Below are 17,651 nucleotides of genomic sequence, written 5' to 3'. Positions count from 1 at the left end.
TTCTAGACCAGAGATTATAAGATTATTGACGGAGTGGAGCTGAAAATGGTTAATGAGGGGGGTGGTTAGCTTGCCTTCCCCAATGTTATATATGTGTTGTTTTAATCGGGTGAGTATGGAGTGTTTTGTTTCCCCGATATAATGTTTATTGCAGGTGGTGCATGTAATGATGTAAATGACGTTGGTGGTGTGGAGTGTAAATGTACCTAATGTGGGGAATGCTGTATTGCTGTGAGGGTTTGAAATAAATTTTCTGTTTTTATAATGTGTGTGGTATTGTGTTTGTGTTGGTGGTTTGTTATCAGAGTATTTTGACCTTATTAGTAAACTGTGGAGGTTTTTGTTTTTCCTGTAAGCTGATATGATGACGTGATTTTGGAAAGCCGGCTGTAGGGTTTGAGTACGAATGAAGTTCTGTTTGATGATGTTATGTAAACCTTTGATTCTATGTGAGAAGGTAGATATAAATGGTACCGGGACACGGGGTGGAGCAATCCGGGGAATGGAGCGAGTGGGAGCGAGAGACGCCAAAGTGCTGGTCTTGATATGGCGGAGGAAGCGTTTGGAGTAGCCCCTAGACCTGAGACTACAAAATAGGATGGAGATGGAAGAATGCAGGTCTATTACACGGGATGATATTCTGTGAAAACGGATGATTTGAGATTTAATAATGCCTTTAAATGTGTGTTTCGGATGATAGCTAGTTTTATGGAGAAGGGCGTGTGTGTCTGTTGTTTTAAAGTAAACTTTGGTAAGTAGTTGTGAGTATGACAAGTTTTTTGACCGGTCAAAAAAAACAGTTGTATCTAAAAAATTAACTTGTAGTGGATCTATGATGTACTTAACTTTAATAGACTGATGGTGGCTATTCAATGTGTCAATGAAATCAGAAAATAAAGAAATGTCATGTTGCCATATTCCAAAAATGTCATCTAAAAATCTGAGGTAGGTGAGGGGTTTGTGGGTGCACTTGGCCAATGCCTCTCGCTCCCACTCGCTCAGGTAAATGTTTGCATATGACAGGGCGTATCGCTGACCCATGGCCGTTCCGTGGATTTGCAGGAATTGTTTGTTATTGAATGAAAAGTCGTTATTGTTGAGGCAGATGGTAAGGAGTTGAATAATTTCTTTGTCCGGTCTATTGTTGTCGGGGTTGTTATTGAAGTTGGATATTATAGCCTTGATACCGATTTGTGTATTGATATTTGTGTATAGACTGTCTATGTCGATTGTAAATAAGTATGACTGATTTGGAACAACCATGGGCCGGATGGTATCTATAAAATGATAAGTGTCCTTGATGTAACTTGGGTGTTTATTGGAAAGGGGTCCAAGGAAATGTTCGATGTATTCTGAGATATGGTATGATGTACTATTGCAATCTGAGACTATTGGTCTGCCGGGAGGAACCTCATAGGGTACGGTCCATGATGGGGGTTCCTTGTGGATTTTAGGTAATAGATAGAACTGGCGGGGGCGGGGTTGGTCGGGGCCAAACAGGTAGATTTTTTGCTTGTGGTTAATGGTTTTATTGTCATATAAAGTTTGTATAATACTACGGAGGAGTGGTTGGGTTTGACTTTGTAGGTCTGACGGAATGGGTTTATAATGTGTGGTGTTTGAGAGTTGTCTGTTTGCCTCCAGTAAATACTGCTGTCTATCCATAATGACTATTTTTGAACCTTTGTCCGCGGGTTTAATGATAATATTAGGATTTTGGGTAAGTTCTTCTAAGGCCCTGCGTTCAGGCCCCGAGAGGTTGTCAACAACGTCCCCTGGGGGCCGGTAATAACGCAGGGCCTGTTTGTTCTTTTGCACCAGGTTTATTGTGGCTGTGTGTGATTGAGCCGTGGTGGGTTCCCAATTAGACCTGTGAATGAAGGGTGTCTGAATGTGGTCCGGTTTATTATAGAAATAACTGATGATCTTTAACCTTCTGTTGTATTGGTGTAAATCCCTATGAAATTCCTCCCAGTCAAACTGTAATGGGCGTGGGATGAATGAAAGACCCCTTTCCAATAACCGGATCTGGTCTGAAGTTGGAGTAAATAGTGTGGATAAGTTAAGTATGTTTGCTGTAGAGCTCCACCCCAAGTCGACTGCAGGGTCAGTATGGGGCATAGGGTTTGGAGGGTTAGGGTTAGGGTTAGGATTAGGGTTGGGGTTGGGGTTAAGGTTAGGGTTAGGGTTAGGGTTAGGGTTAGGGTTGGGATTAGAAGGTTTAGGGTTAGGGTTAGGGTTAGGGGTGGCGTTTGTGCCCGGTTTGGGTTTGGGTCTTACTATAAATTTAACTGTTTGAGCCAGTAATCGAAAATGAGTTGCGCGGTAGCCGGCTTCCAATGGATGTTGTCCTTTTCTGTTAAAAATGTGTCGTGAGGGATCTCTGCTAAAAATGGGAAGTATGTGGCTATTGTGTTGTTGATGTATTTTAAATTGTACTGTTGTTTAACGCTGAGGTTGTCTGAGAAGTTTATGATAGGGAAGTAGATGTCGGCATTAGGGAAGGCAAGTTGGGCCTGTTTGTATAGAGATTTTAACTGTTTGCAGGAAGTCTGCCTGGGGTCCTGGTCCTTATTATTGATCCCAATGGAGAGGACCACTATTTTTGTGTTGGGGTTGGGTACCGTTTTTTCACATATCTTTAAAAAGTGGTACATGTTAGCCCCCGGGTAGCTGTCTAATTGTAAGTCTGGGTTGTTGTGGGGGGGGATTCGATTGATATTTGAATCCCCTAAAACCAGGACTGGTCTGTGGCATTTGAAAGACCAGTCCTGGAGTTTCCGGGTGTGTCGAGCAATGTGTGATGTAGGGTGGTAATTACCTGGTGTCGAGATGTGTAGTGGTAAGCTGAATGGGGAGGAAGTGGAGGAGGGTCCTGCGGGGCTATCGTCGGGGAGTGGAGGTGTGCTGGATCCCCGAATGGCACCAGTGGGAGATGGACTTCCGAGGAGGAGTGGTAGGGAGGTCTCAGATGTGGTTTCAATGGCATTGTTAGCCTTTAATTGCCCGCTCATCATGTTTGGTGACCCTCCCGTTGTGGTTACCGGGGCTCCTCGCTGTTCCATTGTGCCAATTCGGGGATCAGCAACACCTGTGGGTGTGGAAGGGGAAGAGGAAATAGTGTCATGGTTAATTGTGGAGGTATTTGAGTAATTCTGTGTGTTTAATGATATGGATTGAAATTCTAGGGTATTGTTTTGTGTGTCCGGTAATTGATGAATTTGGGCTTGTACTTGTTGTGACCGTTTTGTAACGGTAGTCGGCGTGTCGGAGGTACTGGAGCTAGGAGGTAGTCGTGTCGCTATGGAGTCCCGTCTAGTCACTGTCGGTAAGATGGGGGAGAGTCTGGGGTTTAGCTTTATGCTCCCTCCTGCCTCCTGGGAGGCCGGTTCGGGTCCCCAGGAGACTATTTTCTTAGCCCTCACTGTGGGAGGGATGGAGTTGTTTTGGTCTAGAGGGGTTAGTCTGGAAGTCATGTAGGTTGGGTGGGTCGGTAAACCATTCAATAATCTTAGTCGTGGTTTGGGTATGGGTTGGTCAGGTGGTGTCGGTTTTAGGGGGGGCCTGGTTTGGGGTAACAAGAATGTCTTCTGTCTGTTGGTCTGATATGGGCGGTCCTGTCTGAGTCGCTGGGGTTGAGGTTGTAGCCCATCCAGTGTTGTCTGGCACTGGGTGGGGGTGGGGAGAAGTGGTGTCCGGGCCTGTGGAATTAAATGGGGTTGAAATGTAGGGGGTAACTTACTGCTGACTGGTAGTGGTGGAAACTCTACTTCATCCAATAGTTCCGGGATGGTGGAGAGGGAGCCCTCCAACCTGGTCTTGGTTTTGATAAAAGGTTTGTTATTGTTATTGCTGTTGTTGTGTTGTCTATGCCTGTTCAGAATACCTTCTGTTGTTGTTATGGTATCCGGCCGGAGTCTCTGGTCATATCGTTTTCTAGCCCAACCAGAAGCTATTTGAAGAGCTATGGGGTTGTGTGGTGTATGGCCGAGGGTGTGTATTGTATTTGTGTAATGTTCCTGTAATATAACCATGTTTGCTCTCATCCAATTGTCTGTGTTGTTTTTCACCTTATGACGTGTGGTGTCTGATGGTGTGGCCGGTTTGATGAAGTCAGTTAGTCTGTTTACTTGACGCATCATCCCGGGTGGGAAAGTGTTGCTAGTGATTGCATAATCTGTTACTTGTTTATGGTGTACTGCTTGTATTAGGCGGAAAATTTGTTTTGACGCCGTTCGGGTTGCCGGGTCTGGTGCCTGATGTAATGTGTATGTGGGTGCTGTGTCCATGGCTGTTATCCTGTGTGGATTGCCATGTTTGCATAATGATGCTGAGTGCGTGCCTACAGACATCAGGGGTTGTGGGGATGTGTTTGTGTGTGTATGTGTGAGCTGTGGCCTATGTCCTAGACTACTCGAAGGTACGGGCTTCACTCTGTTAAAAAACATTTTGGAAAATCACTGGAGGGGGCTCTTACCCTGGTGTTTAGTAGGTGGAGGTCTCCTTGGTCCCGTAGATGGTTTGATGGCTTAAGCCTGGGCTTCACCCAGCTGGAGCTGGGATGTTGTTTGGGCCGTGGTCCAGTAGGGCGAGGTTCAAGCGTCTAAGGTGTCCTGTTGCCACGTGGGTCTCCCTGGTGGTGTAGGTGGAAGTCCCTTAGGTCCCGTAGTTTACTGCTGACTGTTTGGTCCTGGGCACCCGTAGTTGTAGCTGGGGCGGCGTTACGGGCAGTGGTCCAGGTGTTGTTGATGTCCTGTAGCCAGGTGGGTAACCTAACAAAAGAAGGGAACTCCGAAAAAAAGTCTCAGTACAGAGAAGGACGAGAGGGAGGTCTCCAGATGGTTATTTTTAAACTTAGTCCAAAAAAAAGGGGGGGGGGGGGGGGGGGGGGGGTTTGGAAGGAAAAAATGAAAAATAAAAAATAATAAAAAAGTATATAAAAAAATATATATTAAAAAATTATTAGGTCTCTGATGTGGGTCCTTGCCCCAGCCGGGACCAGGAGCCCAAAAAAAAGAAGTTATGTAATCTCAAATACAAAAAAGGAAGAGGCAGTCCTTTTTGTTTAAAGTCAGGGTCCACTGTTGGATAACAGGAGGACGGCCTAAGTAATGTTTGCCTCAAGATGTTCAAGACTACTAGTTGTTAATTTTTTGGAAAAAACAAGAAACAACCAGACTCCTCTGGTCAAAGCAGGGTTGCTGTAAAACCAGAGTTTTTAGAGAGAGGGAGTCTACTGTTTATAAAAATCGGGGGAAGGCCTCGGCCGATACCTTCAGAATGTTTTGGAAAGACATTTTTCTAGCTTCAATTTGGAAAAACAAGGCTCCCACTGGTTAAAGGCTAGGTTGCTTTTAAAACCAGAGTTTAAAAAGGAGGCAAATGTTTGAAGCTCAAGGAAGGCCTAAAGTAGCAGCCCCCCAGGGACAATCCAAATATACTAGCTTAAATGATTAAAAATAAGTTTTTCAAATAGTTTTAAAAGCAAGTTGCTTTAAAACCAGAGTTTTTAAAAAAGATAAAAAGTCAAAGCTGACGTACCGTTGAGTAGTATTAAATCCTGACGTTTCGCACTGGTCGATGCTTCTTCAGAGGATGTGTGCTAGGACTGGCAGCTTGGGTGGTTAAAAAGTGTTGGAGGAGAGGAAGTGTGCCCCTCCCCCAAGGCTCAAACCACCAATCAGTATTGTGTGTGTGGGTAGATCTGTTGTGATAGGGCTGGTGGGGTCGGCCATTTTGTAGGGTTTCCCTCCAATATATTTGAATCTTGGAGGGAAAGTTGTTGTCCCACACGATTGGTTCCCTTAGGGGGTGGTGGCTGGAAAATAGAGAGAGAAATGTCTGTATTCTGGCTAGATGTTTTAAGACCGTGTTTGGCCTACCAGGATAGCTCTCGGTCTCTCATGTGGAGGACCTGGGTTCAAAACCCCCCAGACCTGGGGCTAGGACCAGGGTCAATTTTTGTCTGAACAGTAGTTTCTTCGAAAAAATGATATATAGTTTTTTTATGTATAAAAATAAAAATGTATAGTAGTTGTAAAGCGGGTTGTGTGTCAAGATCAATGGCACGGGCTGGGTTAGGGTTGGGTTAGGGTTAGAGTTCAGGGTTCATGAGTATGGTTTATTTGCACTGGCCTATTGATCTTAAAGTGGTGGCACGGTTGGAGGAGCTCCGCTCCCTCTAACGGGGGACCAGGGTATGATCCCCAGGCAGAGCACGTCTGCAAGGACCATGGGACAGAGAAAGAATGAATACGGTTGCTGCCTGGGTTGGAGTATTTGTTGGGCGTCATTCTGTCTAAATTTTATGGAGGAAAATTAAATTAAAAAACTAAGTAGACCTGGTTGGGGATTAATTTTATCTATGAAGGTGGTATTTTAATACTGGAGTAACATAGACTAATGAAAAATGGGGATTTATGGAAACAAAATTGTAAAATGAATAATGGTGTAGTGGCAGAGATGACGCCCCTGGCCCAGAGAATCCTAGTTCGATTCCCCCCGAGGCATGTGTGTTAAAGTGGTGCCCTGGGGGGCCTGAGTGGACCCAGGCAGCACGGCTGGTTGTAGAGGGAAAAAAAACAAAAGGGGGGAGGGGGAAAGGGGAAAACACGGGGGAGCTGATAAGGAAGACTACATGAGAGGGAAATTTAAACTGATTGTCGGGTGGGTGTCCTATGAGTGTACTTAATTGTCATTGAGGCCTGTTGGCGTGATTGTACCTAATTTAAAAATCCATAATTTTTCTGTCCTCTTTCTCTGCCCAATGGTCCAATGGTCTTCTGATTCTAGACCAGAGATTATAAGATTATTGACGGAGTGGAGCTGAAAATGGTTAATGAGGGGGGTGGTTAGCTTGCCTTCCCCAATGTTATATATGTGTTGTTTTAATCGGGTGAGTATGGAGTGTTTTGTTTCCCCGATATAATGTTTATTGCAGGTGGTGCATGTAATGATGTAAATGACGTTGGTGGTGTGGAGTGTAAATGTACCTAATGTGGGGAATGCTGTATTGCTGTGAGGGTTTGAAATAAATTTTCTGTTTTTATAATGTGTGTGGTATTGTGTTTGTGTTGGTGGTTTGTTATCAGAGTATTTTGACCTTATTAGTAAACTGTGGAGGTTTTTGTTTTTCCTGTAAGCTGATATGATGACGTGATTTTGGAAAGCCGGCTGTAGGGTTTGAGTACGAATGAAGTTCTGTTTGATGATGTTATGTAAACCTTTGATTCTATGTGAGAAGGTAGATATAAATGGTACCGGGACACGGGGTGGAGCAATCCGGGGAATGGAGCGAGTGGGAGCGAGAGACGCCAAAGTGCTGGTCTTGATATGGCGGAGGAAGCGTTTGGAGTAGCCCCTAGACCTGAGACTACAAAATAGGATGGAGATGGAAGAATGCAGGTCTATTACACGGGATGATATTCTGTGAAAACGGATGATTTGAGATTTAATAATGCCTTTAAATGTGTGTTTCGGATGATAGCTAGTTTTATGGAGAAGGGCGTGTGTGTCTGTTGTTTTAAAGTAAACTTTGGTAAGTAGTTGTGAGTATGACAAGTTTTTTGACCGGTCAAAAAAAACAGTTGTATCTAAAAAATTAACTTGTAGTGGATCTATGATGTACTTAACTTTAATAGACTGATGGTGGCTATTCAATGTGTCAATGAAATCAGAAAATAAAGAAATGTCATGTTGCCATATTCCAAAAATGTCATCTAAAAATCTGAGGTAGGTGAGGGGTTTGTGGGTGCACTTGGCCAATGCCTCTCGCTCCCACTCGCTCAGGTAAATGTTTGCATATGACGGGGCGTATCGCTGACCCATGGCCGTTCCGTGGATTTGCAGGAATTGTTTGTTATTGAATGAAAAGTCGTTATTGTTGAGGCAGATGGTAAGGAGTTGAATAATTTCTTTGTCCGGTCTATTGTTGTCGGGGTTGTTATTGAAGTTGGATATTATAGCCTTGATACCGATTTGTGTATTGATATTTGTGTATAGACTGTCTATGTCGATTGTAAATAAGTATGACTGATTTGGAACAACCATGGGCCGGATGGTATCTATAAAATGATAAGTGTCCTTGATGTAACTTGGGTGTTTATTGGAAAGGGGTCCAAGGAAATGTTCGATGTATTCTGAGATATGGTATGATGTACTATTGCAATCTGAGACTATTGGTCTGCCGGGAGGAACCTCATAGGGTACGGTCCATGATGGGGGTTCCTTGTGGATTTTAGGTAATAGATAGAACTGGCGGGGGCGGGGTTGGTCGGGGCCAAACAGGTAGATTTTTTGCTTGTGGTTAATGGTTTTATTGTCATATAAAGTTTGTATAATACTACGGAGGAGTGGTTGGGTTTGACTTTGTAGGTCTGACGGAATGGGTTTATAATGTGTGGTGTTTGAGAGTTGTCTGTTTGCCTCCAGTAAATACTGCTGTCTATCCATAATGACTATTTTTGAACCTTTGTCCGCGGGTTTAATGATAATATTAGGATTTTGGGTAAGTTCTTCTAAGGCCCTGCGTTCAGGCCCCGAGAGGTTGTCAACAACGTCCCCTGGGGGCCGGTAATAACGCAGGGCCTGTTTGTTCTTTTGCACCAGGTTTATTGTGGCTGTGTGTGATTGAGCCGTGGTGGGTTCCCAATTAGACCTGTGAATGAAGGGTGTCTGAATGTGGTCCGGTTTATTATAGAAATAACTGATGATCTTTAACCTTCTGTTGTATTGGTGTAAATCCCTATGAAATTCCTCCCAGTCAAACTGTAATGGGCGTGGGATGAATGAAAGACCCCTTTCCAATAACCGGATCTGGTCTGAAGTTGGAGTAAATAGTGTGGATAAGTTAAGTATGTTTGCTGTAGAGCTCCACCCCAAGTCGACTGCAGGGTCAGTATGGGGCATAGGGTTTGGAGGGTTAGGGTTAGGGTTAGGATTAGGGTTGGGGTTGGGGTTAAGGTTAGGGTTAGGGTTAGGGTTAGGGTTAGGGTTGGGATTAGAAGGTTTAGGGTTAGGGTTAGGGTTAGGGGTGGCGTTTGTGCCCGGTTTGGGTTTGGGTCTTACTATAAATTTAACTGTTTGAGCCAGTAATCGAAAATGAGTTGCGCGGTAGCCGGCTTCCAATGGGTTAGGGTTAGGGTTAGGGTTAGGGTTAGGGTTAGGGTTAGAGGGTTAGGGTTAGGGTTAGAGGGTTAGGGTTAGGGTTAGGGTTGGGTTAGGGTTAGAGTTCAGGGTTCATGAGTATGGTTTATTTGCACTGGCCTATTGATCTTAAAGTGGTGGCACGGTTGGAGGAGCTCCGCTCCCTCTAACGGGGGACCAGGGTATGATCCCCAGGCAGAGCACGTCTGCAAGGACCATGGGACAGAGAAAGGATGAATACGGTTGCTGCCTGGGTTGGAGTATTTGTTGGGCGTCATTCTGTCTAAATTTTATGGAGGAAAATTAAATTAAAAAACTAAGTAAACCTGGTTGGGGATTAATTTTATCTATGAAGGTGGTATTTTAATACTGGAGTAACATAGACTAATGAAAAATGGGGATTTATGGAAACAAAATTGTAAAATGAATAATGGTGTTGTGGCAGAGATGACGCCCCTGGCCCAGAGAATCCTAGTTCGATTCCCCCCGAGGCATGTGTGTTAAAGTGGTGCCTTGGGGGGCCTGAGTGGACCCAGGCAGCACGGCTGGTTGTAGAGGGAAAAAAAACAAAAGGGGGGAGGGGGAAAGGGGAAAACACGGGGGAGTTGATAAGGAAGACTACATGAGAGGGAAATTTAAACTGATTGTCGGGTGGGTGTCCTATGAGTGTACTTAATTGTCATTGAGGCCTGTTGGCGTGATTGTACCTAATTTAAAAATCCATAATTTTTCTGTCCTCTTTCTCTGCCCAATGGTCCAATGGTCTTCTGATTCTAGACCAGAGATTATAAGATTATTGACGGAGTGGAGCTGAAAATGGTTAATGAGGGGGGTGGTTAACTTGCCTTCCCCAATGTTATATATGTGTTGTTTTAATCGGGTGAGTATGGAGTGTTTTGTTTCCCCGATATAATGTTTATTGCAGGTGGTGCATGTAATGATGTAAATGACGTTGGTGGTGTGGAGTGTAAATGTACCTAATGTGGGGAATGCTGTATTGCTGTGAGGGTTTGAAATAAATTTTCTGTTTTTATAGTGTGTGTGGTATTGTGTTTGTGTTGGTGGTTTGTTATCAGAGTATTTTGACCTTATTAGTAAACTGTGGAGGTTTTTGTTTTTCCTGTAAGCTGATATGATGACGTGATTTTGGAAAGCCGGCTGTAGGGTTTGAGTATGAATGAAGTTCTGTTTGATGATGTTATGTAAACCTTTGATTCTATGTGAGAAGGTAGATATGAATGGTACCGGGACACGGGGTGGAGCAATCCGGGGAATGGAGCGAGTGGGAGCGAGAGACGCCAAAGTGCTGGTCTTGATATGGCGGAGGAAGCGTTTGGAGTAGCCCCTAGACCTGAGACTACAAAATAGAATGGAGATGGAAGAATGCAGGTCTATTACACGGGATGATATTCTGTGAAAACGGATGATTTGAGATTTAATAATGCCTTTAAATGTGTGTTTCGGATGATAGCTAGTTTTATGGAGAAGGGCGTGTGTGTCTGTTGTTTTAAAGTAAACTTTGGTAAGTAGTTGTGAGTATGACAAGTTTTTTGACCGGTCAAAAAAAACAGTTGTATCTAAAAAATTAACTTGTAGTGGATCTATGATGTACTTAACTTTAATAGACTGATGGTGGCTATTCAATGTGTCAATGAAATCAGAAAATAAAGAAATGTCATGTTGCCATATTCCAAAAATGTCATCTAAAAATCTGAGGTAGGTGAGGGGTTTGTGGGTGCACTTGGCCAATGCCTCTCGCTCCCACTCGCTCAGGTAAATGTTTGCATATGACGGGGCGTATCGCTGACCCATGGCCGTTCCGTGGATTTGCAGGAATTGTTTGTTATTGAATGAAAAGTCGTTATTGTTGAGGCAGATGGTAAGGAGTTGAATAATTTCTTTGTCCGGTCTATTGTTGTCGGGGTTGTTATTGAAGTTGGATATTATAGCCTTGATACCGATTTGTGTATTGATATTTGTGTATAGACTGTCTATGTCGATTGTAAATAAGTATGACTGATTTGGAACAACCATGGGCCGGATGGTATCTATAAAATGATAAGTGTCCTTGATGTAACTTGGGTGTTTATTGGAAAGGGGTCCAAGGAAATGTTCGATGTATTCTGAGATATGGTATGATGTACTATTGCAATCTGAAACTATTGGTCTGCCGGGAGGAACCTCATAGGGTACGGTCCATGATGGGGGTTCCTTGTGGATTTTGGGTAATAGATAGAACTGGCGGGGGCGGGGTTGGTCGGGGCCAAACAGGTAGATTTTTTGCTTGTGGTTAATGGTTTTATTGTCATATAAAGTTTGTATAATACTACGGAGGAGTGGTTGGGTTTGACTTTGTAGGTCTGACGGAATGGGTTTATAATGTGTGGTGTTTGAGAGTTGTCTGTTTGCCTCCAGTAAATACTGCTGTCTATCCATAATGACTATTTTTGAACCTTTGTCCGCGGGTTTAATGATAATATTAGGATTTTGGGTAAGTTCTTCTAAGGCCCTGCGTTCAGGCCCCGAGAGGTTGTCAACAACGTCCCCTGGGGGCCGGTAATAACGCAGGGCCTGTTTGTTCTTTTGCACCAGGTTTATTGTGGCTGTGTGTGATTGAGCCGTGGTGGGTTCCCAATTAGACCTGTGAATGAAGGGTGTCTGAATGTGGTCCGGTTTATTATAGAAATAACTGATGATCTTTAACCTTCTGTTGTATTGGTGTAAATCCCTATGAAATTCCTCCCAGTCAAACTGTAATGGGCGTGGGATAAATGAAAGACCCCTTTCCAATAACCGGATCTGATCTGAAGTTGGAGTAAATAGTGTGGATAAGTTAAGTATGTTTGCTGTAGAGCTCCACCCCAAGTCGACTGCAGGGTCAGTATGGGGCATAGGGTTTGGAGGGTTAGGGTTAGGGTTAGGATTAGGGTTGGGGTTGGGGTTAAGGTTAGGGTTAGGGTTAGGGTTAGGGTTAGGGTTGGGATTAGAAGGTTTAGGGTTAGGGTTAGGGTTAGGGGTGGCGTTTGTGCCCGGTTTGGGTTTGGGTCTTACTATAAATTTAACTGTTTGAGCCAGTAATCGAAAATGAGTTGCGCGGTAGCCGGCTTCCAATGGATGTTGTCCTTTTCTGTTAAAAATGTGTCGTGAGGGATCTCTGCTAAAAATGGGAAGTATGTGGCTATTGTGTTGTTGATGTATTTTAAATTGTACTGTTGTTTAACGCTGAGGTTGTCTGAGAAGTTTATGATAGGGAAGTAGATGTCGGCATTAGGGAAGGCAAGTTGGGCCTGTTTGTATAGAGATTTTAACTGTTTGCAGGAAGTCTGCCTGGGGTCCTGGTCCTTATTATTGATCCCAATGGAGAGGACCACTATTTTTGTGTTGGGGTTGGGTACCGTTTTTTCACATATCTTTAAAAAGTGGTACATGTTAGCCCCCGGGTAGCTGTCTAATTGTAAGTCTGGGTTGTTGTGGGGGGGGATTCGATTGATATTTGAATCCCCTAAAACCAGGACTGGTCTGTGGCATTTGAAAGACCAGTCCTGGAGTTTCCGGGTGTGTCGAGCAATGTGTGATGTAGGGTGGTAATTACCTGGTGTCGAGATGTGTAGTGGTAAGCTGAATGGGGAGGAAGTGGAGGAGGGTCCTGCGGGGCTATCGTCGGGGAGTGGAGGTGTGCTGGATCCCCGAATGGCACCAGTGGGAGATGGACTTCCGAGGAGGAGTGGTAGGGAGGTCTCAGATGTGGTTTCAATGGCATTGTTAGCCTTTAATTGCCCGCTCATCATGTTTGGTGACCCTCCCGTTGTGGTTACCGGGGCTCCTCGCTGTTCCATTGTGCCAATTCGGGGATCAGCAACACCTGTGGGTGTGGAAGGGGAAGAGGAAATAGTGTCATGGTTAATTGTGGAGGTATTTGAGTAATTCTGTGTGTTTAATGATATGGATTGAAATTCTAGGGTATTGTTTTGTGTGTCCGGTAATTGATGAATTTGGGCTTGTACTTGTTGTGACCGTTTTGTAACGGTAGTCGGCGTGTCGGAGGTACTGGAGCTAGGAGGTAGTCGTGTCGCTATGGAGTCCCGTCTAGTCACTGTCGGTAAGATGGGGGAGAGTCTGGGGTTTAGCTTTATGCTCCCTCCTGCCTCCTGGGAGGCCGGTTCGGGTCCCCAGGAGACTATTTTCTTAGCCCTCACTGTGGGAGGGATGGAGTTGTTTTGGTCTAGAGGGGTTAGTCTGGAAGTCATGTAGGTTGGGTGGGTCGGTAAACCATTCAATAATCTTAGTCGTGGTTTGGGTATGGGTTGGTCAGGTGGTGTCGGTTTTAGGGGGGGCCTGGTTTGGGGTAACAAGAATGTCTTCTGTCTGTTGGTCTGATATGGGCGGTCCTGTCTGAGTCGCTGGGGTTGAGGTTGTAGCCCATCCAGTGTTGTCTGGCACTGGGTGGGGGTGGGGAGAAGTGGTGTCCGGGCCTGTGGAATTAAATGGGGTTGAAATGTAGGGGGTAACTTACTGCTGACTGGTAGTGGTGGAAACTCTACTTCATCCAATAGTTCCGGGATGGTGGAGAGGGAGCCCTCCAACCTGGTCTTGGTTTTGATAAAAGGTTTGTTATTGTTATTGCTGTTGTTGTGTTGTCTATGCCTGTTCAGAATACCTTCTGTTGTTGTTATGGTATCCGGCCGGAGTCTCTGGCCATATCGTTTTCTAGCCCAACCAGAAGCTATTTGAAGAGCTATGGGGTTGTGTGGTGTATGGCCGAGGGTGTGTATTGTATTTGTGTAATGTTCCTGTAATATAACCATGTTTGCTCTCATCCAATTGTCTGTGTTGTTTTTCACCTTATGACGTGTGGTGTCTGATGGTGTGGCCGGTTTGATGAAGTCAGTTAGTCTGTTTACTTGACGCATCATCCCGGGTGGGAAAGTGTTGCTAGTGATTGCATAATCTGTTACTTGTTTATGGTGTACTGCTTGTATTAGGCGGAAAATTTGTTTTGACGCCGTTCGGGTTGCCGGGTCTGGTGCCTGATGTAATGTGTATGTGGGTGCTGTGTCCATGGCTGTTATCCTGTGTGGATTGCCATGTTTGCATAATGATGCTGAGTGCGTGCCTACAGACATCAGGGGTTGTGGGGATGTGTTTGTGTGTGTATGTGTGAGCTGTGGCCTATGTCCTAGACTACTCGAAGGTAAGGGCTTCACTCTGTTAAAAAACATTTTGGAAAATCACTGGAGGGGGCTCTTACCCTGGTGTTTAGTAGGTGGAGGTCTCCTTGGTCCCGTAGATGGTTTGATGGCTTAAGCCTGGGCTTCACCCAGCTGGAGCTGGGATGTTGTTTGGGCCGTGGTCCAGTAGGGCGAGGTTCAAGCGTCTAAGGTGTCCTGTTGCCACGTGGGTCTCCCTGGTGGTGTAGGTGGAAGTCCCTTAGGTCCCGTAGTTTACTGCTGACTGTTTGGTCCTGGGCACCCGTAGTTGTAGCTGGGGCGGCGTTACGGGCAGTGGTCCAGGTGTTGTTGATGTCCTGTAGCCAGGTGGGTAACCTAACAAAAGAAGGGAACTCCGAAAAAAAGTCTCAGTACAGAGAAGGACGAGAGGGAGGTCTCCAGATGGTTATTTTTAAACTTAGTCCAAAAAAAAGGGGGGGGGGGGGGGGGGGGGGGGTTTGGAAGGAAAAAATGAAAAATAAAAAATAATAAAAAAGTATATAAAAAAATATATATTAAAAAATTATTAGGTCTCTGATGTGGGTCCTTGCCCCAGCCGGGACCAGGAGCCCAAAAAAAAGAAGTTATGTAATCTCAAATACAAAAAAGGAAGAGGCAGTCCTTTTTGTTTAAAGTCAGGGTCCACTGTTGGATAACAGGAGGACGGCCTAAGTAATGTTTGCCTCAAGATGTTCAAGACTACTAGTTGTTAATTTTTTGGAAAAAACAAGAAACAACCAGACTCCTCTGGTCAAAGCAGGGTTGCTGTAAAACCAGAGTTTTTAGAGAGAGGGAGTCTACTGTTTATAAAAATCGGGGGAAGGCCTCGGCCGATACCTTCAGAATGTTTTGGAAAGACATTTTTCTAGCTTCAATTTGGAAAAACAAGGCTCCCACTGGTTAAAGGCTAGGTTGCTTTTAAAACCAGAGTTTAAAAAGGAGGCAAATGTTTGAAGCTCAAGGAAGGCCTAAAGTAGCAGCCCCCCAGGGACAATCCAAATATACTAGCTTAAATGATTAAAAATAAGTTTTTCAAATAGTTTTAAAAGCAAGTTGCTTTAAAACCAGAGTTTTTAAAAAAGATAAAAAGTCAAAGCTGACGTACCGTTGAGTAGTATTAAATCCTGACGTTTCGCACTGGTCGATGCTTCTTCAGAGGATGTGTGCTAGGACTGGCAGCTTGGGTGGTTAAAAAGTGTTGGAGGAGAGGAAGTGTGCCCCTCCCCCAAGGCTCAAACCACCAATCAGTATTGTGTGTGTGGGTAGATCTGTTGTGATAGGGCTGGTGGGGTCGGCCATTTTGTAGGGTTTCCCTCCAATATATTTGAATCTTGGAGGGAAAGTTGTTGTCCCACACGATTGGTTCCCTTAGGGGGTGGTGGCTGGAAAATAGAGAGAGAAATGTCTGTATTCTGGCTAGATGTTTTAAGACCGTGTTTGGCCTACCAGGATAGCTCTCGGTCTCTCATGTGGAGGACCTGGGTTCAAAACCCCCCAGACCTGGGGCTAGGACCAGGGTCAATTTTTGTCTGAACAGTAGTTTCTTCGAAAAAATGATATATAGTTTTTTTATGTATAAAAATAAAAATGTATAGTAGTTGTAAAGCGGGTTGTGTGTCAAGATCAATGGCACGGGCTGGGTTAGGGTTGGGTTAGGGTTAGAGTTCAGGGTTCATGAGTATGGTTTATTTGCACTGGCCTATTGATCTTAAAGTGGTGGCACGGTTGGAGGAGCTCCGCTCCCTCTAACGGGGGACCAGGGTATGATCCCCAGGCAGAGCACGTCTGCAAGGACCATGGGACAGAGAAAGAATGAATACGGTTGCTGCCTGGGTTGGAGTATTTGTTGGGCGTCATTCTGTCTAAATTTTATGGAGGAAAATTAAATTAAAAAACTAAGTAGACCTGGTTGGGGATTAATTTTATCTATGAAGGTGGTATTTTAATACTGGAGTAACATAGACTAATGAAAAATGGGGATTTATGGAAACAAAATTGTAAAATGAATAATGGTGTAGTGGCAGAGATGACGCCCCTGGCCCAGAGAATCCTAGTTCGATTCCCCCCGAGGCATGTGTGTTAAAGTGGTGCCCTGGGGGGCCTGAGTGGACCCAGGCAGCACGGCTGGTTGTAGAGGGAAAAAAAACAAAAGGGGGGAGGGGGAAAGGGGAAAACACGGGGGAGCTGATAAGGAAGACTACATGAGAGGGAAATTTAAACTGATTGTCGGGTGGGTGTCCTATGAGTGTACTTAATTGTCATTGAGGCCTGTTGGCGTGATTGTACCTAATTTAAAAATCCATAATTTTTCTGTCCTCTTTCTCTGCCCAATGGTCCAATGGTCTTCTGATTCTAGACCAGAGATTATAAGATTATTGACGGAGTGGAGCTGAAAATGGTTAATGAGGGGGGTGGTTAGCTTGCCTTCCCCAATGTTATATATGTGTTGTTTTAATCGGGTGAGTATGGAGTGTTTTGTTTCCCCGATATAATGTTTATTGCAGGTGGTGCATGTAATGATGTAAATGACGTTGGTGGTGTGGAGTGTAAATGTACCTAATGTGGGGAATGCTGTATTGCTGTGAGGGTTTGAAATAAATTTTCTGTTTTTATAATGTGTGTGGTATTGTGTTTGTGTTGGTGGTTTGTTATCAGAGTATTTTGACCTTATTAGTAAACTGTGGAGGTTTTTGTTTTTCCTGTAAGCTGATATGATGACGTGATTTTGGAAAGCCGGCTGTAGGGTTTGAGTACGAATGAAGTTCTGTTTGATGATGTTATGTAAACCTTTGATTCTATGTGAGAAGGTAGATATAAATGGTACCGGGACACGGGGTGGAGCAATCCGGGGAATGGAGCGAGTGGGAGCGAGAGACGCCAAAGTGCTGGTCTTGATATGGCGGAGGAAGCGTTTGGAGTAGCCCCTAGACCTGAGACTACAAAATAGGATGGAGATGGAAGAATGCAGGTCTATTACACGGGATGATATTCTGTGAAAACGGATGATTTGAGATTTAATAATGCCTTTAAATGTGTGTTTCGGATGATAGCTAGTTTTATGGAGAAGGGCGTGTGTGTCTGTTGTTTTAAAGTAAACTTTGGTAAGTAGTTGTGAGTATGACAAGTTTTTTGACCGGTCAAAAAAAACAGTTGTATCTAAAAAATTAACTTGTAGTGGATCTATGATGTACTTAACTTTAATAGACTGATGGTGGCTATTCAATGTGTCAATGAAATCAGAAAATAAAGAAATGTCATGTTGCCATATTCCAAAAATGTCATCTAAAAATCTGAGGTAGG

General features: G+C 44.3%; 1 protein-coding gene and 1 long non-coding RNA gene across 2 annotated transcripts; both read right to left on the bottom strand.

Annotated features, from left to right (window-relative positions):
* Nucleotides 1-2,827: 2,827 nt before the first annotated feature.
* Nucleotides 2,828-4,798, bottom strand: LOC133970115 (uncharacterized). The gene is made up of 3 exons (XR_009924269.1): nucleotides 4,478-4,798; nucleotides 3,743-3,818; nucleotides 2,828-3,091 (listed from the first exon to the last, which is right to left on the bottom strand). It is a non-coding gene; the product is annotated as an uncharacterized LOC133970115 (long non-coding RNA).
* A 1,006-nt stretch (nucleotides 4,799-5,804) lies between these two features.
* Nucleotides 5,805-14,244, bottom strand: LOC133969798 (uncharacterized). Its single transcript, XM_062406496.1, has 3 exons — nucleotides 13,658-14,244; nucleotides 12,737-13,006; nucleotides 5,805-5,818 (listed from the first exon to the last, which is right to left on the bottom strand). The coding sequence occupies exons 1-3, from the start codon at nucleotides 14,202-14,204 to the stop codon at nucleotides 5,805-5,807; spliced, it is 831 nt and encodes a 276-aa protein (XP_062262480.1). The 5' UTR covers nucleotides 14,205-14,244.
* Nucleotides 14,245-17,651: the final 3,407 nt, after the last annotated feature.

The sequence above is a fragment of the Platichthys flesus genome, chromosome 15 (assembly GCF_949316205.1).
Source record: "Platichthys flesus chromosome 15, fPlaFle2.1, whole genome shotgun sequence".
Taxonomy (NCBI): Eukaryota; Metazoa; Chordata; class Actinopteri; order Pleuronectiformes; family Pleuronectidae; genus Platichthys; species Platichthys flesus.
The sequence above is the reverse complement of the archived record's forward strand: the minus strand, read 5'-3'. Positions and strand labels throughout refer to the sequence as shown.